The 27871-nt window shown below is 41.3% G+C and overlaps 1 protein-coding gene across 10 annotated transcripts; it reads right to left on the reverse strand.

Moving 5' to 3' along the window:
• LOC133408862 (limbin-like) lies at window positions 1–27616 on the reverse strand. 10 transcript variants are annotated; one of them, XM_061688173.1, is made up of 24 exons: window positions 27413–27516; window positions 27172–27344; window positions 26997–27066; window positions 22099–22274; window positions 21941–21997; window positions 21676–21862; window positions 21478–21578; window positions 21304–21369; window positions 21060–21194; window positions 19063–19202; window positions 17120–17444; window positions 16476–16715; window positions 15964–16139; window positions 15692–15851; window positions 14298–14474; window positions 13919–14211; window positions 11421–11595; window positions 9972–10115; window positions 7575–7802; window positions 3912–4114; window positions 3755–3842; window positions 3481–3656; window positions 1101–1184; window positions 1–916 (listed from the first exon to the last, which is right to left on the reverse strand). In XM_061688173.1, the coding sequence occupies exons 4-24, from the start codon at window positions 22267–22269 to the stop codon at window positions 520–522; spliced, it is 3723 nt and encodes a 1240-aa protein (XP_061544157.1). In that variant the 5' UTR covers window positions 22270–22274; window positions 26997–27066; window positions 27172–27344; window positions 27413–27516; the 3' UTR covers window positions 1–519. The 10 variants fall into 10 exon arrangements, with proteins under 10 accessions (XP_061544157.1, XP_061544158.1, XP_061544153.1 ...); XM_061688174.1 differs by having other exon boundaries at window positions 27172–27298; window positions 27388–27516; XM_061688169.1 differs by having other exon boundaries at window positions 22099–22244; window positions 27172–27616.
• Between the last annotated feature and the right edge of the window lie 255 nt (window positions 27617–27871).

Raw genomic sequence — 27871 nt, forward strand, 5'->3', positions numbered from 1 at the left:
GTCAGCTGCCTTTAAAAAAAAATACAAATTATAGAGCTACATATAAGACTGCAATAGTACAATAGATACAAGGGAACAATGTCAAAAGTGACTCAAATCTTGTTTCACTAAATGTGTTACTTCACATTTCACATTGCTAGTGACTGACATTGGTTCTATAATGCAGTAATGTTTTTCTAAATGTCATGCCAATTTTATTTGAATAAAATATAGCCATGCCAACTTTATTTGTGTAAAACATTGTCTCCTTGCTTATATAATGGCCTAATTTAAAAGAAAAAAAAAAAAGAAATTTCGGAAAACAAAAAAACCAAACTGAACCAAATGCTGAATATATTATACAGTACATACTGTATTAATAATTTTATTTCAGGGGTGGAATTGCATGGCATGTTCAACTGGGGATGCAGGAGATTTTAGCAGAAGAAACAGAAAATGCTAAAGCAGTAAAGGTAGTGAAACTAATTTATTTTAGTGCCAAAACCTCTTGCCAAGACTGTTTATTACTATGATCAAATATCAAGTTTGAGGTGTTGGAGCCACACAGCCCTTCTTCAAATTGAGGAAGTTCCTTTTCCTTTTTTTCTTGGAAGAGCAGATACTAATGTGGGAATGAGGTGGCTCCCGAAAGACAAACAGCCTTTCACCCGTGGCCTGGCAGATCACTTCCACATTGGCCGAGGTTGGAATCATGTCTTCTTCTGCTGAGCTGCGCAGCGTTTCATTTCCTTGCTCCATGTTGCTTTGATTGGGAGTCTCACCGTGTTGCTGCGTGTTTTCACTGATGGATGAATTATACTCAGGCAGATTTTCCTTCATAAAGCTGTCCTCCTTCCCTTTCACCGCAAGTGGCAAACGGGAACTGGGAAGAAGTCTTTCCATCAGGCTTTGCCTCTTTTCCTGGAGTCTCTGAGATCTAGAGAACAAAGGAGCTGCTGTTCTAAAGGCTGTCATATTCATGTGCTTACCTCATACATACGAGTCTCTGATGACATGCATATTTCACCTCATTAAAAGTGTCATGTATGTGGCGCTCATGACCGCCAAGCTGCTAACTGGCCTTGATGTGAGACGTCTTAATCTGGCAGCTGCTCACTCACCTCTCTCTTTCCACACTTGGCATGTTCAGCATACTTCTGTAGACAAGGTCCTCCTTCAGTCTGACAGGAAGATGCAGATTAGGCCTGGTCAGAGGGTCATTAATGTCAGTAATGCGCTGTAACTGGATGAAGCTGACATTCTAAATAGGATAGCTTTGATAAAATATATGCATTTATAAAAAAAAAAAAAAAAAAGCCAGCTACTGCATATACTCACACTGCCCAGATTAAGCACACTTAGACCATTTAATAAAAAACATTTCAAAAGCACTATCTTTACTAAGATAATGTTGAACTTTTGATTGACACTGCCAATCAGTTTTCATTCATGACCTGTTACCTTGTTAAACCATAAAAACACCTTATTTGAAATGGAGTGTTAGTATTACATTATAAGTTTTTTTTCCAATTTGAAAGTTCCCCCCCCCCCCCCCCCCCCCCAAAGGCCGTCCATGCCCATGTTGACTGCGCCCGACAAATGATTGACACCTAGTAAGTCATGCCTTCCGTCACTTATTGGTCAGGCACAGTGGTTTCTTGTTTATAAAATTAGAGGCACAAGATGCGGCAGATGTTTTTCACAGATCATATTGATCATGTACTATAGTCACAATGACTGTTCTCACGAAAAAGGGTTGTTGTTTTTTTTTTTTGGGGGGGGGGGGATTGCAAACTTTCTTTTTAATTCTTTCTTTGCATGTGAAAATGTAAAAAAACAATTGTTAGACACCTTTACCTTAATGCAATGTCAGATTAGTCTTTCCAAAAAAAAAAAAAATAGGTACCTCATTCGTTCCAATATCGTCGTTTAAAAAGTTAGTCAAGGATACAGTATGATCGCTGCCTGTTTTTAGCCTGTTAGGAACCTTTTTTATTCACCATGTGCAATGATGTAATGCAAGGTACTGTTATGTAAATATGCAAGTATAGATCATATTATGTAACTATACGGTATCACATTGTACAGTTTGTTGTATATATTTGCTTTGTTACTCTCCTGTCTCCAGCCAGGTCAGCATTGTAAATGAGAATCTGTTGTTAATAGCCTTACCTACTGTAGTTGAATAAAGGTTCAAATAAATGAATAAAAAGTAATTGATAAACTGTGAAAAGTACAAGAGGGAAAGTACAAGGGGGAAAGTAAAGAAAAAGGCTGCCTTTTTTCATCTCTCCAGTGCTTTTACTTCTCAGAACCAAAAGACCTCATCCATCAGACATTAGTCAGCAGTAATTTAATCCCAACTCAGCCGGGGCCAGATTTAACCGAATGACGACTAAAACAATTTCTCTGGGTCTTTTGGTTCATCTCTTCAAATTGGTTCTGGGAAAATCACCCTGGTCACACAGCATCTATTTTCCCATTTCAGCCAACAGGCACAGTTTATCCCAGTTCTATTTGTTTTTAATTAATGAAAAAAAGGCTTTCTTAAACTACTATTTTATTTTACTGTTTAGTGTACCGTTTCACAGGGGTTGACTGGTTAGCACATTTGCCTCACAGTTCTGAGGACCCGCGTTCAAGTCCGGCCTCGCCTGTGTGGAGTTTGCATTTTTTCCCCACGCCTGCATGGGTTTTCTCCGAGTAGTCCGGTTTCCTTCCACATTCCAAAAACATGCATTGTAGGTTAAATTCATCCATCCATTTTCTGAGCCGCTTCTCCTCACTAGGGTCGCGGGCGTGCTGGAGCCTATCCCAGCTGTCATCGGGCACGAGGCGGGATACACCCTGAACTGGTTGCCAGCCAATCGCAGTGCACATAGAAACAAACAACCATTCGCACGCACAGTCATGCCTACGGGCAATTTAGAGTCTCCAATTAATGCATGTTTTTGGGATGTGGGAGGAAACTGGAGTGCCCAGAGAAAACCCACGCAGGCATGGGGAGAACATGCAAACTCCACACAGGCGGGGCCGGGGATTGAACCCGGGTCCACAGAACTGTGAGGCTGACGCTCTAACTTAAAACTGTAAATGGTCCGTAAGATGTGAATGTGAGTGCGAATGGTTGTTTGTCTATATGTGCACTGCGATTGGCTGGCGACAAGTTCAGGGTGTTCCCCGCCTCCCACCCGAAGTTAGCTGAGATAGGCGCCAGCACACCCGCGACTCTTGTGAGGATAAGCATTTCAGAAAATTGATGGATATTTAGTTTACCAAAGAGAGGCACAGATAGATAAGAAGACTTTCTGATTCTGAGGCAGACATAAATCAGAGAAAGTAGTTAAAATGCACTGTACGTGGATGTACCGCTACTTTTTCAACAATAGTTTTACCATTTTTAGATATACATTTAAAAGTAATATTGAAGATGAATGTGTAAACCATTTTCACATTAGTGAGACTGAAATGACAGATTATGATTATTGACCTGAGGCTTACCCAAAATGTTCCTGCTCTGTGGACAAGGAGTCAAGATGCTGTTTGGGACAGAGGGCATCAGTGATGGTAAGAAGTTCACCCTCGGGCATCGTGGGAACCAGTAGACGCAGAAGCTCAAGGAGAAGCTCAACAGACATCCGACACTGTTTCATCAGTTCTGATGCAAAAAGCAGGTCCTGAAATAGAGAAATAACCAGAGAACAAGCTATCAGTTAAAAAGACAAACACACAGAAGAACTGCCATTGAGTTTGTATGAAAATGGTCTGATTGAACCTGGTCGCTGGTTGAATAAAGTCTCTTGAGCCCCATTTGTTCTCGTAGATCTTCCATAGTCTGACTGCTAATGGTCATCTCCTGTGACCTGACACATCAATTTTAATATGTAAAGATAAAAAAAGCCTTAAGTGTCCTCGAGTCACTGCAGACCCACCTCACACCCAATACTGTGATTACTTGATCACACTTATTGAGAGCCTCATGGAGGATAGAAGACATTCGGCTCTCCTGTTGTAGCCTGAACAGCTCCGCCTCATCAGCATCCTCTGTGTGAGTTTTAGTTGACCGATGAACTGTTTCTAGCTGGTCCAGTTCTCCATTCTCCTCCAGGAGGTAATGTTGTGCTTCCTCAAGGCCCTGCAGGAAAACAAGCAAAAAGCAATAACACAAATGAAAATAAGATCGAAAGTGCACAAGTTCAATCTAGAAACTATGGACTATAACAAAGCAGAACGGACATTTAATATCTGACGAATAAACCGTCCTTGCTGGAACATTAGCTATAACATTTGTATTAAAATTGTATTTGAAAGTATAATGTTCATTTATAATTCAAATATTACAAATTGAAATCTCATAAAAGGTATCATAAAACAGCAAAGACATTGTTGGAAAAGAAAATGTAATCTCTCCAGTACTTTGCAGAATGTTCATGTTTTAAAGAGTCAATTACCGGTAAGTTATCTTTTTAGCAAATGCAGACTAATTGCATTGACAATTTCTCGAAAAACAAGAAAATGACTGTTTGGTAGTTTTGTAACTGGTAAAGAAAAAGCACTTTAAAGTCACACTGTCTATTATAACTGTAGATATCATGCACGTATTATCAGCATTTTATTTAGAGTATATTATTTATTTCTGGTGAATATTAGATAAGACATACACACAGTACTAAGAAGCAAAATGTTGCAAACTGTATGCAGATATGGCTGTAAACATATACAGTGGTGCCTTGAGATATGAGTTTAATAAGTTCTGTGACCATGCTCATATTTCAAAACACTCGTATATTAAAGCATCTTTCCCCATGGAAAATAATGGAAAATTAAATTAATTTGTCGCAGCCCCAACCAATACCACCGAAAATTCTACTTTTCGTAAGAAAAAAATCGTACATACAGTAACTGGCAAACACGGAACACAAAATACAACTGTACCTAATGTATTGTTTGTCCTTGTTCTTACTCTGTGGGATTTAGTTGGCAAACCAGCTTAATAGTGCATTACTCCCACCAACTGATATTCTCCTTCCACTGCAAGGAAACCAATGTGAATTGATGGTGGCTGAATGTTGTGAAGTGTGCTGATGCTATCCCGCGGTGGGGGTCTGAAGCGCACTCATAACTCTCAAAATTGGTCAAGTGACTGCTTGTATCTCATAAGGCACTGCCAGGGATTGGTGTCCCGCGTTAAAAAAAACAAATAAAAAAAAAAAGAAAAATAATCACTTTGTGCCGTGCCATTTATAATGGGGAAAATTGAAAATACTATTTTGAAGTGCCCCTGAACATGATGAACGGTTTGAATTGCCTAGAAATTCTGTCCATAAATGTTATGAACAGAATCGGTGACAAAGGGCAGGATTGGCGGAGTCCAACTCTCACCGGAAACGACTCAGACTTACTGCCGGCAAAGCGGACCAAACTCTGACTCCGGTCGTATAGGGACCGAACAGCCCGTATCAGGTGGTTCGGAAACGAGGCGTGTCAACCAGGACAGCCCCACAACATCCAGAGCCTTTAGGAACTCCGGGCGAATCTCATCCACCCCCGGGGCCTTGCCACCGAAGAGCTTTTTAACCAACTCGGTGACCTCAACCCCATAGATAGGAGAGCCCGCCTCAGAGAACCCAGACTCTGCTTCCTCAAGGGAAGGCGTGTCAGTGGAATTGAGAAGGTCTTCAACGTATTCTCCCCAGCGATTCACAACGTCCCGAGTCGAGGTCAGCAGCGCCCCATCCCCACTGTACACACTGTTGATGGTGCACTGCTTCCCCCTCCTGAGACGCCGGATGGTGGACCAGAATTTCCTCGAAGCCGCCCGGAAGTCGTTCTCCATGGCCTCACCGAACTCCTCCCACACCCGGGTTTTTGCCTCAGCGACCACAAAAGCCGCATTCCGCTTGTACAGTCGGTACCCATCAGTTGCCTCAGGAGTCCCACAAGCCAAAAATGCCCGATAGGACTCCTTCTTCAGCTTGACGGCATCCCTCACCGCTGGTGTCCACCAACGGGTTTGGGGATTGCCCCCACGACAGGCACAGACTACCTTACGGCCACAGCTCCGGTCGGCCGCCTCGGCAATAGAGGCGCGGAATGTGGTCCACTCGGACTCAATGTCCTCCGCCTCCCCCAGGACGTGGGTGAAGTTCTGCCGGAGGTGGGAGTTGAAACTCCTTCTGACAGGGGATTCTGCCAGACGTTCCCAGCAGACCCTCACAATACGTTGGGGCCTGCCACGTCGGACTGGCATCTTCCCCCACCATCGGAGCCAACTCACCACCAGGTGATGATCAGTTGACAGCTCCGCTCCTCTCTTCACCCGAGTGTCCAAGACATGCGACCGCAAGTCCGACGACACGACCACAAAGTCGATCATCGAACGGCAACCAAGGGTGTCCTGGTGCCAAGTGCAGGTGCGGACACCCTTATGCTTGAACATGGTGTTCGTTATGGACAATCTGTGATGAGCACAGAAGTCCAATAACAGAACACCGCTCGGGTTCTGATCGGGGGGGGCGTTCCTCCCAATCACGCCCTTCCAGGTCTCACTGTCATTGCCCACGTGAGCATAGAAGTCCTCCAGCAGAACGATGGAGTCCCCAGCGGGAGCGCTCTACAGCACCCCCTCTAAGGACTCCAAAAACAGTGGGTACTCTGAACTGATGTTTGGTGCATAGGCACAAACAACAGTCAGGACCCGTCCCCCCACCCAAAGGCGGAGGGAGGCTACCCTCTCATCCACCGGGGTGAACCCCAACGTACAGGCGCCGAGCCGGGGGGCAATAAGTTTACCCACACCTTCTCGGCGCCTCTCAGCGTGGGCAACTCCAGAGTGGAAAAGAGTCCAACCCCTCTCGAGAGGACGGGTATCAGAGCCCAAGGCGTGTGTGGAGGAGAGTCTGACTATATCTAGTCGGAACTTCTCAACCTCACACACCAGCTCGGGCTCCTTCCCTGCCATAGAGGTGACATTCCACAGCCAGCGTCTGTAGCCGGGCATCGGATCACCAAGGTCCCCGCCTTCGGCCACCGCTCAGCTCACACTGCACCCGATGAGGGTCATTTTGCGGTCATCAATTATATTTTAAAAACTATATTTCACAAATTCTTCCAGGTTGTGTAAACTTATGACCACAACTGTACATGTCAGCAGTCATACGTATTTGTTTAGTTCTGTGTTACTTGACAATAATGCCAAAGGTTTTTGGATTTGAACAGGCAGAGGTAGACAACTCGACAGGCTACTTAAATATACAGTATATCACAATAAATAGACACTAGATATTCCGGACCTTTGCTTCAAGAAATGTTCTCAATCTGGACCTTTTAAAATTTTAGTTTAATACCCCGGATCTACGTAATCAGTCATGACAGTGCTAACATGCTGTGAAGAAAGGGAATGGTTAAACACTGTGACTGTGAGAGATATTCAATCACCATAATGTTTTTTGTGGTAGTCCTAGTTTTCAGTGGTGTAGAAGTACACTGCATCATACTGAGAGTTTTTTCTAATATTTCAGTTAACACTTTAGGGGCAGCCCTCTGCCCTAAGCAATACAAACCCACAATTAAACTTGACATCAAATCCTTCTTACCAGGCAATGCCTCTGTATACTTTTGGCCATTTCTTGTCTTGCCAGACAATTTGTCTCTCGAAGGTGATGAATTAGCAGGCTGTGCAGGGTGAGTAGTGCTCTGGACGTCTCCAAGACTTTGGACCTCTTCTCAGCCTTTCGGTAGTGAACAGCAGCCATCTGCATTGCCAGACTGTTGGCCTGAGTGCGCAAATAATCCTCTCTCTCCTCCCTCATCTCCTCCTCTACCTGGATGGTACATTTCAGGAAACTTCACCCCAAATTACCTCATAAGCCACTTAAACCACAAATCTCATGGAGTTACAGACCAATCATACACGACATTAACAAACATATTTTCATACTTATTAATATTCAATCCTTGTTTCGTCTTGATTGACAAACTCCAATTCCAATTAAATTGGGACGTTGTGCAAGACATAAATTGAAAACAAAATACAATGATTTGTAAATCCTTTTCAACCCATATTCAATTGGATACAAAGACAAGATATGTAATGTTCAAACTGATTAACTTTGCTTTTATTTTATTTATTTTTTCTCCAAATATTCACAAATTTTGAATTTGATGCCTGCAACACACTTCAAACGAGCTGGGAAAGGGGTGTGTTTACCACCATGTTAGATTATCTTTTCTTTTAACAACACTTAAGAAGCATTTGGGAACTGAGGACACTAATTACTCAGCACTCCAGGGTCTCCGTTGTTGTATTTTGCACTTCATAATGCTAATAATAGTTATGGACTGCTGGCAGGCCAGTCTAGTACTGACAGTCTTTTACTACGAAGCCATGCTGTTGGAACACATGCAGAATGTGGCTTGGGATTGTCTTGCTGAAATAAGCAGGGACATCCCTGAAAAAGACATTGCTTGGATGGCAGCATATGTTGCTTCAAAACCTGTATGTACCTTTCGGCATTAATGGTGCCTTCAGAGATGTGCAGGTTCCCCATACTATGGGCACTAACACACACCCATACCATCACAGAAGCTGACTTTTGAACTTTACGCTCATAACAATCCAGATGGTCCTTTGCCTCTTTGCCCAGGAGGTCACAACGTCCATGATTTCCCAAACCAATTTTAAATGTGGACTGACCCAGACCACAGCACATCTTTCCACTTTGCATCAGTTCATCTCAGATGAATTTGGGCTATTTTAACTGACAGTGGTTGTGTTTGTGAGCCCATATGGCAATATCATTTACACAATGGTGCCTATTTTTAATCCTGCTTGCGAAGGTCACAGGCAATCAATGTTGGTTTTAGGCCTTGCTGTTTACGTGGAGAGATTTCTCCAGATTCTCAATCTTTTGATGATAGTTTGGACCGAAGATGATGAAATCCTTGCAATTGTACATTAAGAAACATTGTTCTTCAACTGAACCTCGGCCCAGCCTTACTTTTGAACGACTAAGCCTTTCAGGGATGCTCCTTTTATACCCAATCATGACACTCAACTATTTCGAATTAACCTATTCACATTTGGAATTTTCCAAACAACTGTTTTTCGAGCAATCAACTTTCCCAGTCTAGTTTGCCCGTCTCAGTTATTTTGGGACGTCTTGCAGGCATGAAATTCAAAATGAGGGAATTTTTGAAAAAATTATTTTATTAAAAAATAATAATGTTCACCAGTTTGAACATTACATATATTGCCTTTGTAGTATATTCCATTGAATGTATGTTGAAAAGGATTTGCAAATCATTGTATTCTGTTTTTATTTACATTTTACACACCATCCCAATTTCTTTCGAATTAGGGTTTGTAGATAACTTTGGTTTGAAAGAACCTGACTAGCCTACACAATTTAGAACAGTAACACAGATTGTGAACAGGGCTGACCTCCCAAATTCTTTAAAAAAGTGTTACATACTCACTGTCACTTTCTGAAATCTTTTAGAAAGCCTTTTCAAAAATGTAGACTTAAGTCTGTACTGTCCTGCAGGTTTACTGTAAGTCATGTCCTAATTCTGTCCATATAGTGGGGTTTCAACAGTGTCTATGCTTCAGCCAGTGTTCATACAGGACCAGTAGCTCAGTCTGTAAGGACTTGGGCTTTTGAGTCCGAGGATAAGGGTTTGAGTCCCACTATTGAAATTTTTTATATTGCAAAAACAAGTTGTTGGAGTTGCCCTCATCTGCTTGCTGAGGCAGGCACCATCCCCCTACCCTAACTCATTGTGGGGCACTCTTTGCGCATCACTTTCCTTGCATGCCTGCAATTGTGTGATCTGTGATCATGTGTGGTGTGAAACACAAAGTACCTATGGAGTGTGAGTTGAATTTCCCTTTCATGGACACCAAGGAGTATAATAAAGTTTAATTAAAAAAATAAAATAAAGGCATCACATAACCAATAAATTGCAAATTGTTCTTCACGTGTCTCCGTTACCTTGTTTATAACAGCATTATCCATCTCCCTCACCATCTCCTTTTCAAACAGTTGTATCTGGTCCTGGAGCTTCTTCTGGAAGTGAACTAGGTCAGCTGTGTCTTGTGTTTTCTGAAAGGCTTTTCCCTTGAAATGTGGATTCATCTACAATATAAGAGCCAAATGTGAACTATGCATTTTACAAATGAAACCAGGCCTGCTGTTCTGGGCCCAGAATTAAAAAAAATAAAAATAAAATACGGATCAGAACGATCCAGATTTGGGAATACCTTTTGTTGCTATCCGAGATCAAATTTATCTTGTAGCCTTTGTCCTGATTTCTTAAAGGATTCTCAGATAGCAACAATGTATTACAGACACCACAAGATCAGGATTTCAGAATCCAGATTTGAGGTCTTTGAATAAACAGACTAACAGGATTCATCCCACTTTGTCCAAATTGCTTTTAGCACGAAATTATGTTCTTACTCACTTATTTCACACATAATGCACTTGTGAGTTTGCTGCAAAAGCAATTCAATGTATCTTGGATTAAAGGGTCTACTAAAGGGCTAATGAAGAAATGTTTCGGTTGTTCAAAGTCATACATCCAGTGTCAGTGGCTTTGTATTGGCTGCAGCCAAATATCGTAAAATACGAAATAGAGGGCAAATACGCCAAATACAGTAGCTGTATTTGATGTGTGGATGGCTAGTTTGGCTAGTTTTAAATTCAATTATTTTTTATCTATATTGTGAGGATAAGCGGTACAGATAATGGATGGATGGATATCTTTTGTTAAATATTTATTTCACAATACTTATTTCAGCCTTTTTTTTTTTTTTTTTATCTAACACCTGACAAAGACACGTAATTAATATTAAAATGAATACTAAAACTAATAAAGACAAAACTAAAAGAAAGCATTTTAATAAAAACAAAAACTAATAAACCCGCTTTAAGGACTAAGTAAAACTAACAAATTTTAATAACAAATGTCAAAACGAAATACTAAGCATCTATCATGAAAAATCCAAAACTATTATGTCCCTGCATCCACCTGCATTAGGACAATCCTGATCTTTAGCATCAAAACTATCCTAATCTCTACCTTGGAATTTTGAAATACCAAAGAACTGGGTAGGATTGGATTACCAAATCTACAATATATCCGAATTTTACTAGGATCAGGATCGCATGTCCTGGTTTGAAATATTCAGTTTGGAGATTAAATCCAATCCAGAGCAATTTTATCCAGATTAAATTTATTGAAATACTGGGCCCTGGTGTAATGAGAAATGAAACCACTCAGTGTGCACTTTAGTCCAGCAGCCTCATAAGGGAGACTGATCACAGTGGGGGGGAATTGGGGCAAAGAATACATACATTTTTAAAAATCACTATGTAACCCACTGGGTTTGAGCGGCAAATTACAGAGAATTTAGGTTATGGTGTTTATGATGTGTTCACCATTTGTTGCTCACTGTCCTTTCTCCAAATTGTGATGCAGGTGTGTACTTTGGTTCTGGACACTGCATGGGGAAGCATGAGGCATCTGTCCATCACGGAGAGACACTTCTGGAACTCAAGTTTCATTCCAAGGCGCTCATCGTCAGAGAGAGTCAGCTGGGATGAGCACAAACATCTGAGAAGAAAACATGCAAGGACGATCAAGCTAAGTGTGACTAGGGCCGGATTTACACTGCATGGTTCAAGTGACACAAATCCAATGTTTTGCTCTCAAATGCCACAATTGGGATATATGACATGACAGCATAATAGAAATCAGAATCAGGCCTCAGATGTCAATTAGAGCTTGACATCATCGCGATATACCAATCGTTGATGTAAACACACCTGCATCTGCCCAAATATCACCAATGAACACAATGCTATAAAAAAATAATTGCAGAACACAGCCAGTAGACTAATGGCAAGGTTCCCCTTATTTAAGGGGTCAGAGTCAGCCCAGGCCGACCAAACAGCATGTCAATTTTAATATTTGCATTATTTAGTCATAACTCTTTATTTCTGCTTTGTCACTGCCTGATGTTGATGCCTCTGGAGTGGAGTTACATGCAATTTGGGTCTCTCCTCATGTGGGTCGTTTCATGCGATCAGTCAGTGTGAAAACATTTTCATCGGATATTTGTCACTTGAAATTAGGGTTGCACAATTCAGGGAATTTCCCAAGCGGGAAATTTACAAATGGAAACTAACTATAATTTATGGGAATTAACAGGAATTGATGGTAATAAATCAGGAATTTAGTATATTGAAGGTTAGCTCTTAATAGAGAACTATATTTTTGGCATAATCCTGCCATCCAACAGCATACTGAGTGAGATGCCAGGCGTTGCTCGCCTTGACCTTCAATGTAACGGAGCCTTTCAGGATACGTGCTGGTGCTCCACACCGCCAGCAAATTTGTCGAACAAGTATGGAGTGACTAGCCAGTCAGCGAATATTTGATTGTGTCTTAAGAACAACATTGATTTAAGTAATGTGTAACGTATGTATTATTATTTTATTTTTTTTGAACATGTGGCAGAGCATTTCCAGCTTCTTTGAAACCAAGCACATTGGAGGAAACTCAACAGGATTTCAGCTGCACACACACTGTATGTATACAAATGTTTACTAAATGTACTGTACAATATATGGACCTAGGTCCTAACACACTCAACAGACTAGATAGCAGCAGATGCACTGCACTGCTGTATCGATATTCTGCCCCATCACCATACTGCAGAGCTGCCAACCTATAAAAATTCACTTCCAGAACAATTTGTCCAAATTTGTTTGAATTTCCATATTTTGTCAGGAACATTTGCATGCGACAGTCATAATCATAATTGTTAATAAATTATGGCTTCAATATTTATCATTTTGTTTTTAATTACATCAACCTTGTAATGGTGGACGCAGTTACAGCCTGAAGTACCAGTATATTGTATTTTGACGTTCTATCATAAAAAATATCTGTGTTTATGGATTAATTCACTTTTGCCAATTCTGTTTTCAACCCTTGTAACAAAAAAAAAAAGCAAATCTATCCAAAGAAGATTTAATCTCAAATGTCAAAATTAAACCTCAGCACTCTATTTTGCAAAACAACAAATAACATTGCTGATACATTGAAAATAGCATGCAGCTGTTTAATGTGGAAGCACCGGTAATGTCAGACGCTGGACCCCCCGATATACGGAACAATCAATGTTACGGCCGTAAGTAACAGTAACGAGTCAACATTCAGTGATTTTTGTCACAAAATCTGGACGTTCCGGAACATTTGGCTGCTCTGATCCTGACTATTACAACCACATTTCATGCAAGAACAGTGGTACCTGGATTTAGTGCCACAATTTATGGGATTTTTTAGTTACGAGCCGTCACTTGGTCGATTATTTTGCGTTACGCTCCGAGCCAAAATTTAAAGGTAGGAGCATGTTTCAGATACACCATGCAAGTGAAATTTTTTTCGCAATTAAGGTAATGTAATATCTTCACATGTGGGCAAGGAGAGATGTATTTTCCATGGATGTTTGATTATATATATATATATATATATATATATATATATATACATATATATACACACACACATATATATATATATATATATATATATATATATATATATATATATATATATATATATATATACACACACACACACACATATATTTACATGTAAATACAACACCTTTCTATTAAATTACCCACAATTCTCAGTTAATTATCATTAATTCTTGTGGAACGTTTCTAATTTAGAATATTTCCACAATTCCTCATCATAAATTCCTATGGAAATAATCATTTCCCAACATTCCCGAAATGCAACCCTACCTGAAAAGGAAATGGACAGTCAAAAGATTGGATGTAGGCATTAAATCGGAATTAGGCACTTGGAACTGCAAGGTAAATGCAGCCTAACTGGTATCATATCGCACTATTATTACACTAACCTGAAGAAAGCTCTGCAGTGAGTCCTGAGCTCACTCTGCTCTTGCAGCTCCCTCTCCATGGCTCTGTTCAGGCTCTCCCTGGTGGTGCTGAGGGTGTGCAAGGCTGCTTTGCCTTCCTGGTGAAGCATCTCTTGACCCTGCAGGAGTGTGCCGCCTCCTTGGCCTGCTTCTGGTTCTCCCTGCCGCAGTGATTCCTGCAAGATTGGTGGCAGGATTGTGAGCAGGGACTGCAATGCAGAGTGCTGAATGGCTTTGACATCTGCCATGGAGCTCTGGATTACACGCATGGTCACCTAGACAACAGACAGGGGAATCCACAATATATTTATTGTATGTACCCTATTTTATTGGGTCAAGTGTGTGTGCAGTGCTAGTGCACCTTCCGAATGTCAGCTGCTGCCTCCTCGTCTAAGTTATTGATGAGTTCAGCAAGCTCCAAGCTATGAGTTGTCAGTAGGTCCTGCCAACAGTGCAGATGATGGGCAACTTCTATGTTCCCGTCCTGATTCTTAGACAGGCCAGACAGGTGCTTCTGCCTCTGCACGTGGACCCTAAGCTGAAGAATTGAGGACATCAAAATCGCAATGGTATAGCATAACGAGAAAGGAAGCAACCGCAGTCCAGCATTACCGTATACTGAATTGCCACATTATATAAACCCAAACCAAAAATAACTTAAGCAAACAAGTGAAACATTGGATAGCTTATGTACTGTCAATATTTTATTTTCGTAATTTTTTTGTGCAATGTTCTTCTTTTTGCACTAATGTGTTCTCTGTCTTCTTGAAATTCAATCCCAATATTTATGGCCTTTTTTTAAGAAAATCACAGCGTGAAGCTCTTCCCTCTTAACTGTGTACAGGTGACTGTTATGTTAATATTCTTGAGCACATACAATGGGTACAATTTCTGTATCCTCATTGCATGCTTTTTTATTTTATTTCTGCTGAAACGATGCAAAATCTGTTGTGCATCTTGGGGCACAAAATAATTCTTAGTTAACATTCACTGCCATTGACGGCTTTAGAAGTTAAATATCCATGTTAACTGGGAAGACTGGCAGTGAATTAGTTAAGCACTCCATGGTAAAAGAGGTTATAAGAAGTTTTCAGTAATAATATTCGCTATTCTGTTGCCACACTAACAGAGGCAGCGCTCTCTAAAATTGAGCAACTCTTGTCAAGTCTACCCTCAGATTTCACCTACAGGGTTTGCTCTCCAACAGGCTTATTAGGGCGTTGCGTTTTTCATTCTAAATTATTTTAATGAATTGCAATTGATTTTGAAAGCGAATCGGCATTTTCAGGGTTGATAAGGTTTGAATGTTCAAGCAGCCAACAGCATTTAAGTATTAACATTCACAAAAAAACAACCAAAAAATAGACTCCTTTATTATGATTGATTTCTGAAAGAAACACCAGATTACCATCCGTAGTTTTATCGAGAGTGCGTGCATACATGCGTGCATACAATCATATATATCCACTATTGGGCCACATTATAGTTGTATTGAGGAAATTCGGTATAAGTTAAATAAATAGGGAAGAAATAAGGTAAAATAAGGAATACATGACATGGTGTAAGAGAGTCATAGAATGGAAAGGGTAGTAATTAAATTATTACTCTCACTCTTTGACAGTATCAGTTAAAGCTGACCCTTTTCATCATTGTATTTTTTTTAATAGCTCTTGTCTTCGATCACCTTAGAATACAGTGTGCAGGTGTGTGTGAAGAGAGTTAAGCGTAGTAATACAGGAGATACATAAAACAAACCATGTCAGAGATGAGCTCCCTCCTCATCTTGAGAAGTCCACAGCGCATTGCTCTCCTCTCTTGGCTCAAAGAGTCATCCAGTCTCTGCCTCACCATCACCAGATCCTTCTGAGTTTTCTCCTGGAGCTGAGTCAGCTGTTCAGCAGACACGTTGCTCCCTCTGGTGGAACATATTCAATACTATTCATTAGCTTCTGCAAACATGGGCACATTCACAATTCACAATACAACTATGAGATAACAGTAACAATAACAGATGGTAATAGCCCAACCTTCTGATGTGTATGAACATGCTGTCTAAATTGCTGGAGGTGCTGGAGAAGGTGTCAGAAATTATACTGTTGAGGCTGTGCAGGCTGTGCAACAGGAACTTCCTCTGTGCATGGCGTTCAGCAAGCACATAACGCCAGTTGGCAAGGATCACATCCAGAGTCTCCTCCAGCAGATCCTGGATACAGATGGATAATGTACTGACTTATATGCCCACAAACACACACAGTTGAGAAGATGAAAACAAACAGAGGTTTTTAATAACTGAAAGCTTTCATGACAAATGTTACAAATGCAATAAATGATAGTCACCATTTTTTGTGTGCATTTTCCAGGATTATGGAATTACTAAGAAGACATTTTATGTAATTTCCAGCTAATACATACCCATTCACCAAATAAAAGTTGACTGTAACAGAAAATTTGGATAGGATGTGAATCATTTTGAGCTCAACTTCAGATAATTATTGATGGCCATACCATTATAGTAACCACAACTATACTGGTTGCTCACCTGACACCAAAAATAACTGTGTTGAAGACTATTGGCTGCACTCTTTTCCAACTCTCCCATCTTTGTGGCCTCCTCCAGCTCCTCGCAGAAGATCTTATGAAGCTCCACACGACGCCACTCGATGATCTGCCTCTGGACCTTTGCCGAGGCTTCTTCGTGGCGGACCAACAGGATGCGCTGCAGGTGAGCCTGGCTCAGCTTGTGCAGCTTCTCTAGCAGAACAATACACTGGAGGAGCTCCTAGCATAAGTCAATAATATAATGACTGTACTGGCCACATGCAGTAGAAGTCCATCAGCTAAAATAATGCATTCACTGTTGACTGTGCCGGTTTCTAATTGCAATCTAAACACTTTTGGGGTATTGTTGCATCAATAAACCATAGATGAACAAGAATAAGATACTTTAGCCATGCAAGTTTTTCTGTGAACCAGCACTGATGGCATAATTAACTCTCCTGTATATTCCTCTTGTACAAGAGCTAAATGAGGAGCAAATCTTGGGAGGTACCAAATTGAATCCATGGATCAGTTCTATCAAAGGGATGCCCGCCCTGACAGTTAGGAAACTACCTACAGTATCTACAGACTACAGCATCTATCATAACTACCTGTTGATCAGACTACAGCATCTATCATAATTACCCGTTGATCTGCATGTTGACATAGCAGCTCAGCGTGGGCCTTCTGTGCAGCTTCCCTACGATGTTCTGCTTCCATTTCCTCCCTGGTCTCCAGGTTACATTTGCCTGCAAGCGTAGCCATGCGGACGCCTCGCTCCTCCTTCAGCCGACCCTCCATACCCAGCAGCTGCCCATGGAGCACACTGAGAAGTCTCTGCTGCACCTGGACACTGACCTGACCGCAGGACCGCAGGCCTCCCAGCAGCACAGAGAGAACATCCTTGTAGATCTGAATCCGAGTGGCCTCCAAGTTGTTGGTGGCGTGTAGCAGTGTGGACATTTCAAGGCTATTATGTAACGTAACATAAATAAAAACAGAATACAATGATTTGCAAATCATGTTCAACCTATATTTCATTGAATACACTACAAACACAAGATATTTAATGTTCAAACTGATAAACTTGATTGTTTTTAGCAAATAATCATTAACTTAGAATTCTATGGCTGTAACATGTTCCAAAAAAGCTGGGACAGGTGGCAAAAAAGACTGAGAAAGTTGAGGAATGATCATCAAACACCTGTTTGGAACATCCCACAGGTGAACAGGCTAATTGGGAACAAATGGGTGCCATGATTGGGTAGAAAAGGAGCTTCCCTGAATTGCTCAGTCATTCACAAGCAAAGATGGGGCGAGGTTCACCTCTTTGTGAACAAGTGCGTGAGAAAATAGTCAAACAGTTTAAGGACAATGTTCCTCAGCGTACAATTGCAAGGAATTTAGAGATTTCATCATCTACGGTCCATATCATCATCAAAAGGTTCAGAGAACCTGGAGAAATCACTGTATGTAAGCGGCAAGGCCGAAAACCAACATTGAATGCCCGTAACCTTCGATCCCTCAGGCGGCACTGCATCAAAAACAGACATTGGTGTGTAAAGGATATCACCACTTCAGAAAACCATTGTCAGTAAAAACAGTTCGGGGCTACATCCGTAAGTGCAACTTGAAACTCTACTATGCAAAGCAAAAGCCAGTTATCAACAACACCCAGCAACGCCGCCGGCTTCTCTGGGCCCGAGCTCATCTAAGATGGACTGATGCAAAGTGGAATGGTGTTCTGTGGTCCAACGAGTCCACATTCCAAATTGTTTTTGGAAAATGTGGACGTCGTGTCCTCCGGGCCAAAGAGGAAAAAAAAAACATCCGGACTGTTATGGACGCAAAATTTAAAAGCCAGCATCTGTAATGGTATGGGGCTGTGTTAGTGCCAATGGCATGGGTAAGGCACCATTAATGCTGAAAGGTACATACAGGTTTTGGAGAAACATATGCTGCCATCCAAGGGGACTTTTTCATGGACGCACCTGCTTATTTCAGCAAGACAATGCTAAACCACATTCTGCACGTGTTACAACAGCGTGGTTTCGTAGTAAAAGAGTGCAGGTACTAGACTGGCCTGCCTGAAGTCCAGACCTGTCTCCCATTGAAAATGTGTGGCGCATTATGAAGCGTAAAATACTACAATGGAGACCCCAGACTGTTGAACAGCTGAAGCTGTACATCGAGCAAGAATGGGAAAGAATTCCACCTACAAAGCTTCAACAATTAGTGTCCTCAGTTCCCAAACGTTTATTGAATGTTGTTAAAAGAAAAGGTTATGTAACACAGTGGTAAACATGACCCTGTCCCAGCTTTTTTGGAACATGTTGCAGCCATAAAATTCTAAGTTATTGATTATTTGCTAAAAACAATCAAGTTTACCAGTTTGAACATTAATGATCTTGTCTTAGTAGTGTATTCAATTAAATATAGGTTGAACGTAATTTGTAAATCATTGTATTGTTTTTATGTTTAACACAACGTCCCAACTTCATTGGAATTGGGATTGTAATTCACTCCATCGTTTCTTATCAGAAAATTGTTTTTGAATTTGAACACACATGAATGACTTATTCCCTTACTTCTCCAGTGCCTGGTTCATGTTCTGCGGTTCCTCCAGCACCATGATGTCAACAATCTTGTCTTCGAAAGTTGCCTCGTCTTTAACAGTCTCAGTCATGTTGCAGTCTGCATACTCTGTGTCAGGATCGCTTCTGGTTTTCTGAGGTACAAAAATACTATAAAAACTCATGTACAGAATCTTACAAATCTTTATTTAAATTGCAGATAAAATTTTACATCGACACGATTTCAAAAATTGTAATAAAGCACCACCCAATGTAAGGATTATGCCACAGCTGCCCTAAATTCACAGCGTTGGTAATTCCTAAACTCATGTTTTATGCTGCTGTAATAGTTAATTTAGTGTTGTGCTTTAACCTAATTAATTGTTTAAAGGTCCACTTCCATCCTCTTTTTTTTTTTTTTTACATTTATTTTTTTATAATCTTTGATGTTCTTTTATCAGGTTTACATGCTCATTTTGGTTGGAAATCCTCAAAATGTCCTTTTTCACACTATTCTGGTTTCTTTTCATCCTGGCATTTGAGATAGTCGGATTTCTCATTATTATGCGACATATACTTTGCTCTGATTGGATCACTCATCTTCCACAATTTAAATATGTAAAATAGCTTGGCTCTGATTTTTCCAGATTACGGCTTCTGTTAGCGTAGAATCTTGAGGCCGACAAGCATTTATAGCGACGTTGTATCCTTCGATTCAATGTTCATGCTCGCGTTCCTCGCAGGTGTTTGATCATGGGATTAATTATACACACTTGCCACATTGATGTGCTCGTCCCACCTCGGTCCTCGGTCGCTGGTGCGCGTTGGCAGTCTGGTTCCCTTGTTTTTTTTTTTTTTTCCCATCTTCCGATTTCTACTCTTTACTCCTGCCCCTCCGCCCTCCGACCCTCGTGGCCAGTGACGAGCGGCTGAGGCAACAAGCGGAACGCCCGTCCCCCGTTACGATCATTGTGAAGCACAATTCAACAAGCATTGGATTGTTGGCCGACTAATTAGGAACATGATCTGAAAGATGATGTGCATGAAAAAGAGAGGGGGATATTTTGAGGTTATGCTCATCATCCACTCCTATTCATTGGAATTGAACCTGCCGCGACGATCGTCACTGGCGACAATGAATGCAAGCTATGCTATTTCTACCACTGTTACATCATACATTATAAATATATACCATAGTTAAGTATTGTTGTAAGAGACAACATATGTATACTTAATAGACTGTATTTTTATGACTCGCTTGCCAGAAATGACGTTTTGCCGTTCAGCTGAGTTGAGCAGGTGGGTACCGAAGTGGGCGGGTACTTTAATATTAATTGACCAAACTACATCACAATGTTAGCGATTTCATATTCACCCATTTTGCAAGCCTTATGCCATTTACTGACTTTTGCATTCAATCTACAAACCACAGAGATGTCAAACTTGTTACAGACTCATTTTGAACTATGTTATGCATGAAACAGTAGTTTTCAGTTTATTCTGATGGAAGGGGACCTTTAATGTGGAAATATAATTTCGCCAAGAGGCACGGTCGCCAGCCAATCGCAGGGCACATAAAAACAAACAACCATTCACACTCACATTCACACCTACGTGCAATTTAGAGTCTTCAATTAACCTACCATGCATGTTTTTGGGATGTGGGAAGAAACCGGAGTACCCGGAGAAAATCCACGCAGACACGGGGAGAATATGCAAACTCCACACAGGCGGTACCGGGATTTGAACCTTAGGTCTCAGAACTGTGAGGCAGAAGTGCTAAACATGCATCGTGCCAAGTGCATAGTTATCAATTTGATTAATCTCCCAATTCCTGACTTTGCAGAAGTCCAATGAGTAGGCTAAAATTTGGATATAAAAAGGTGAATTCAATGTTAAAGTCCTTATTACTGTTTAAAATGATAAAATGCGGCGAACTCATAGAAATTTAACGGTGCATTGAAGCACATTGGATGGTCTCTATCCATTTTACTAGCACTGTATATAATCACGCTTTTCTGAAGAAGGTTCCGTGTGGGTCTGGGACCAATCATGTTTATGGCCAGAAAGCCCAGCAACAGCAGCAGCAAAGCAACAAAAAATCCACCAACAAATCCAGCAAAGTGCACACCATGGCTCGGATGAATCTAAAACAAAACAAAATAACAGTGCATGCAAGTTTATAATATAGCATATACTGTACTTTATGATACATGTAGTTACTGTATTTCTTTACCATGCAGGAATGCAATTTACCCTGTCTGTGGAATTAACACGCAGTGTCAGATTAGCTGTCACTGGACCAAACATGCTGACATCGTTCTGTGGGATAAATGAGAGAAAGTGCTATTGGTGTCATTCCATTATTATCTGTGGAAAAGGAGATTCATCCACCCCATAAGACAATAGAAATGGCACAGGAGAAATTACCTGTGATAGGTTGGAGAAGGTGAGAAAAGCTGGAAGGTCCATAACTCCCCTCTTATGACTCATTATTTGAGCAGTATAATTGAGAATCATTTGAGATCCTGCTGAAAAGTTTAAATAATGTGCTTCAATATGACTAAATACATAAAATATCCAAAATGGGTTATTTATTTATAGTTTTGAACCAAAAGTCAAGCATACCAGATACAAAATCAATGGCAAACATTTGGTATCCTCTCTCAACAACCTTGCCTTCAGTTTTTAGGGGTACTATTCCAAATATCGAATCCCGGATGGCCACCTGAGAGAGGTTGGTGCCACCCACAGGGCTCAGGTTGTGAATCAGCAGGAAGAATGTCAACTGTGGAGGGTCTGATTCAGCCACCACCTGTGGGTGTTGGTCACATGAGCTGATGGTCACTTTCCGGAGCAGATTGGTACAACTTTATACGTGTAGCAGATATACCTGTGCACACTTGTGAAATTTGATCTTAAAGGCGGCTGGAGGTGTTAAACTCTGAAGCTGCACAAACATCCATAACACAGAACTATACATATTATTATTTTCTTTTGGAAATTGACAGTAACGGACTAATTGTTCTTGATTTAGAAATTATTTGTTACCTGAGGCAACATGTGGCCAGGATTGTATCTGGTGAGTGAGCTTCTGCGATCCCGGAGTTGTAAAATGGCTTTCATGCGGCTAAATGAGGTGTAGAAGGAGTGCGCCCATGGGTCAGCAGAAGCAGATGAAGAAACAGGCCCTTCAGCTGAATATGGATGATGGAAATTCATCGTATCTATTATGTCACAGAGTGCAATAAAAACATTTTTAACACTGGGATGAATAATATGCTCTTTTTTCCACAATTTAAACAGTTGCCAGTTGTGTTAATATGTCTGTAAGATCTTCTCTTTTGCTTTCGGCTTGTCCCTTTAGGGGTCGCCACAGCGCGTCATCCTTTTCCATGTCAGCCTATCTCCTGCATCCTCCTCTCGAACACCAACTGCCCTCATGTCTTCCCTCACGACATCAATCAACCTTCTCTTTGGTTTTCCTCTAGCTCTCTTCCCTGGCAGCTCCATCCTCATCATCCTTCTACCAATATACTAACTATTTCTCCTCTGGATGTGTCCAAACCATCAAAGTCTGCTCTCTCTAACTTTGTCTCCAAAACATTGAAGCTTGGCTGTCCCTCTGATGAGCTCATTTCTAATTTTATCCAACCTGGTCACTCCGAGAGCGAACCTCAACATTTTAATTTTCCGCCACCTCCAGCTCTGCTTACTCTTGTCTCTTCAGTGCCACTGTCTCTAATCCGTACATCACGGCTGGCCTAACCACTGTTTTATAAACTTTGCCCGTCATCCTAGCAGAGACTCTTCTGTCACATAACACACCTGACACCTTCCTCCAACCGTTCCAACCTGCTTGGACCCGTTTCTTCACTTCCTGACCACACTCACTATTGCTCTGGACGGTTGACCCCAAGTATTTAAAGTCCTACACCCTTGCTATCTCTTCGCCCGATAGCCTTACTCTTCCCCCACCATCCCTCTCATTCATGCACATATATTCTGTCTTACTTCGGCTAATCTTCATTCCTCTGCTTTCCAGTGCATGCCTCCATCTTTCTAACTGTTCCTCCACCTGCTCCCTGCTTTCATTGCAGATCACAATGTAATCTGCAAACATCATGGTCCACGGGGATTCCAGTCTAACCTCATCTGTCAGCCTATCCATCACCACTGCAAACAGGAAGGGGCTCAGGGCTGTTCCCTGATGCAGTCCCATCTCCACCTTAAATTTGTCTGTCACACCTACAGCACACCTCACCACTGTTCTGCTGACCTCGTACATGTCCTGTATTATTCTAACATACTTCTCTGCCACTCCAGACTTCCGCATGCAGTACCACAGTTCCTCTCTGGGTACTCTGTCATAGGCTTTCTCTAGACACAATATAGCTCCTTCTGACCTTCTCTGTACTTTTCCATCAACATCCTCAAGGCAAATAATGCATCTGTGGTGCTCTTTCTCGGCATGAAACCATACTGTTGCTCGCAAATAGTCACTTCTGTCCTGAGTCTAGCCTCCACGACTCTTTCCCATAACTTCATTGTGTGGCTCATCAACTTTATTTCTCTATAGTTCCCACAGCTCTGCACATCACCCTTGTTCTTAAAAATGGGCACCAGCACACTTTTCCTCCATTCCTCAGGCATCTTCTCATGCGCTAGAATTCTATTGAACAAGCTGGTCAAAAACTCCACAGCCACCTCTCCTAGATGCTTCCATACCTCCACAGGAATGTCATCAGGACCAACTCCCTTTCAATTTTTCATCCTCTCCCTTTGCCTTTCTAACTTCATCCTTACTAATCATTGCCACTTCCTGGTCCACCACACTTGCCTCTTCTACTCTCATTTTCCTCATTCATCAACTCCTCGAAGTGACCCGAACCTGCTGCACATCCTTCCCATCTCTATTCCTCTGTCTGGCCAACCTGTATAGATCATTTTCTCCTTCTTTAGTGTCCAACCTGGCATTCATGTCATCATATGCCTCTTGTTTGGTCTTTGCCCAATGTCACAGCTCAATGTATTCCTTTCGCCTCTCCTCGGTCCTCTCAGTGTCCCACTTCTTCTTAGCTAACCTTTTTCCTTGTATGATTTCCTGTACTGTGAGGTTCCACCACCAAGTCTCCTTCACTCCTTTCCTGCCAGAAGATACACCAAGTACTCTCCTGCCTGCCTCTCTGATCACCTTGGCTGCAGTGGTCCAGTCTTCTGGAAGCTCCTCCTGTCCACCGAGATCCTGTCTCACCTCTTCACGAAAAGCCGCACAACACTCGTCCTGTCTCAGCTTCCAACACATGGTTCTCTGCTCTGCCTTTGTCTTCCTAATCTTCCTCCCCACCACCAGAGTCATCATACACACCACCATCCTATGCTGTCTAGCCACACTCTCCCCTACCACTACCTTACAGTAGGTAACCTACATCAGATTACAACGTCTGCACAACATGTAATCCACCTGCGTGCTTCTACCTCCGCTCTTGTAAGTCACCCTATGTTCCTGCCTCTTCTGTGTTCACTACAGCCATTTGCATCGTTTTTGCAAGGTCTACCATCATCTGTCCCTCCAAGTTCCTTTCCTGGATGCCGTACTTACCCATCACTTCTTCATCACTCCTAATTCCTGCACCAACATGTCCATTACAATCTGCACCAATCACGACTCTCTCTCTGTCTGGGATGCTCAGAACTACTTTGTCTAGCTCCTTCCAGAATTTCTCTTTCACCTCTTGGTCACATCCTACCTGTGGGGCATAGCCACTAATCACATTATACATAACACCATCAATTTCAAGTTTCAGCTTCATCACTCAATCTGATAATCTTTTCACCTCCAAGACATTCTTAGCCAACTTTTCCTTTAAAATAACCCCAACTCAATTTCTCTTCCCATCTACACCATGGTAAAATAATTTAAACCCTGCCACTAAACTTCTAGCCTTACTGCCTTTCCACCTGGTCTCCGAGACACACAATATATCAACTTTTCTCCTAATCATCATGTCAACCGACTCCCGAGATTTTCCTGTCATAGTCCGAACATTCAAAGTCCCCACATTCAGTTCTAGGCTCTGTGCTTTCCTCTTCTCTTTCTGCCGAAGAACCCGCTTTCCGCCTCTCCTTCTTCTTCGACTTCGACCCACAGTAGCTGAATTTCCACCGGCGCCCTGCAGGTTGACGGCGCTGGTGGCAGACGTTGTTAACCCGGGCCACTACTGATCCGGTATGGAATTCTTTGGAAGAACGCTCATATTTGTTTGGCAAAATTTTAAGCCGGATGCCCTTCCTGACGCAACCCTCTGCATTTATCCGGGCTTGGGACCGGCCTACAATTTGCACTGGCTTGTGCCCCCCATAGAGCTGCATTTGTTAATATGTCTGTATTTTGTCAAAATATCCCAAAAGTCAATAATCACAGTAAAGTTTATTCACTATACTTGTGTCTTGCTGGAATTAGCCCATTTGAAAGGGCGTCCAGGGCGCATGCAAGTAGGTTACCAAAGTTTGGTGGCTGCCGGCTAGACACTGACCATTGCTTTAAAGTGGGTTTGGATCTCTGCCCAGCCTAGTTGATCATGTCATGACCAGAGACAATCGATGAAGCGATGGTTGTTATGTAAATTAGCCCTACTTTACATAAAAGTGGGACAAAAGTGAAGAATAGCTCACTCACAGACACTTTCAGAAATGGGCAGATTACAAAACTCTCCAGAGCCCCAACTGTTTGCATACAAACAAAAAGCCAACTTTCCAATATACTTTATGTCCCCTTTTACATGGACTAAAATGTCTCAGTCAGAGCATCTGCAGTGCGCTCCGGCCGCTGAATGGCACACTCGACCAACACTCTTGAGTTTCTGAATATTCTAGAGTGTAGCAACCGGGCTTGGAGTGAATTTCCAAATATTCCCAATGTTGCCATGCCAATGCCATGCTAACTGCTAAGCTATTATTACAAGCTGTCACAAAACATTGAAATAAGTGATTTGATGAAACAATACACTTGTCACATAAGTCTGGCTGGAACCAGGTTTTCGGGGAAAGAAACAAACTTTGAACAACAAAATAACAGGCCAACTTATACGTTTAGAGATATAACTATAAAATAATACACATCCACACAGGACGCCACGTCTGAACCGGAAATGAATTAGTACGTCACTGCACACACGTGGGCAGGTTAAAAGTATATTATTATTATTATTATTCATAAATATTTGTCATATAAGATAACCTTTATTAGTCCCACAATGGGGAAATCTGCATCGTTTCAGCAGCAATTGTGGATACAGGAAATATAAATATGTAATATAAATAGCATGTAAGAGAAGACCTAATAACAGTTGTTCTTCTTACATGCACTTCTTGTACATGTACAAGAACTACATTGCACAAAATAGAAACCAAAACTATTGTCCATACATAAACTATTAAATTCAGTCTATGAGCAATGTTATTTGTTTGTTTGATAAATAGAGGCTGAGTTTTGATTTTTGACATCTGATTAATCTGCTTTAACAGACTTTTGTTACCAGGGTTGAAAACATTGGCAAAGGTGAATTAATCAATAGACAAAGACACTTTTGATGATGGAACATCAAAATCTTGTATACTGTTACTTTGATTTAGGCTGAAATTGTGTCCACCACGACAACGTTGATGTCATAGAAACATAAAATGACAAGTAATGAAGCAATAATTTATTAATGATGATGATTATGACTGTCGCATGGAAATGTTCTTGACAAAATTTTGAAAATATGGAAATTCAGACAAATTATTCTGGAAGTTAATTTTTATAGGTTGGCAGCTCTGCAGTATGGTGATGGGGCAAAATATCGAGACAGCAGTGCCGTGCATCTGCTGCTATCTATTCTGTTGAGTTTGTTATGACCTAAGTCGATACATTGTACAGTACATTTAGTAAACATGTGTATACATACAGTGTGTGTGCAGCTGGAATCCTGTTGAGTTTCCTCCAATGTTTTTGTTTTCAAAGAAGCTGGAAATGCTCTGCCACATGGTCACACAAAAAAAAATAATAATAAAAGTAAATACATTACTTAAATCAATGTTGTTCTTAAGACACAATCATATATTCGCTGACTGGCTACTCACTCCATAGTTGTTCGACAAATTTGTTGGTGCTGTGGAGCACCAGCACGTATCCTGACATGTTCCGTTACATAGACGGCCAGGGCGAGGAACGCCTGGCGTCTCACTCAGTATGGCGTTGGGACACCAGCTTGACGATGGAGTTGTCGGATAAAAACACGACACTTGGAGGTTGACTAAAATAGACCATATTGTCACCTTTTCCGCCATCAAATGTACCTGAAGCATTTGTTTTGTCTCTCACTCGGGAAAGCCGCTAGCCAGTGATTGCGTCGGTTCTGCTGTTGAAATACAATCGGAAAAATCCATATTTTTAGGTGACTTAGAAGAATACCCAATAAATAGATTAAAACTTTTGGTCAACGTCCAAGCTTTGGAGACGCGGTGCACATCCAGCAACACTCCATTTTCCAAATCACTGCTTCTACAAACCTTTCCAAAACTTAGGAAGTGTAGGACAGATTTCAAAACAGTCAATGTCAGCGTCTGTTTCCGATTAGGTTTTTCAAATTAAAACAGCACTGACCAAATAGAACGCTAATTAACAACTTTAAATGAGTAGATCCCAGGAGACATATTAAAAAAAAAAATCAGAATATGGGGTTTTTGAAGTCACACTTGCAATATCCTGTAAACCAGTATCTCTTTTAAACGCGAAGACAATAAATGAGTTTATATTGAAAGCAAATGTACTGTTTTCGCT

Source organism: Phycodurus eques, chromosome 10 (assembly GCF_024500275.1).
Source record: "Phycodurus eques isolate BA_2022a chromosome 10, UOR_Pequ_1.1, whole genome shotgun sequence".
Taxonomy (NCBI): Eukaryota; Metazoa; Chordata; class Actinopteri; order Syngnathiformes; family Syngnathidae; genus Phycodurus; species Phycodurus eques.

Excerpts from the sequence above, each read along its gene's own strand:
- LOC133408862 (XM_061688164.1), bottom strand. The coding sequence starts at position 27,396 with ATGCTTCAGGTACATTTGATGGCGGAAAAGGTGACAATATGGTCTATT. Across the intron at positions 19,203-21,059 it reads GGAACCTTCTTCAGAAAAGC|AAAACCAGAAGCGATCCTGA; the intron begins GTGATTATATAC and ends TTTGTACCTCAG. Across the intron at positions 14,475-15,691 it reads GGGAGCTCATCTCTGACATG|CTTAGGGTCCACGTGCAGAG; the intron begins GTTTGTTTTATG and ends TCAATTCTTCAG.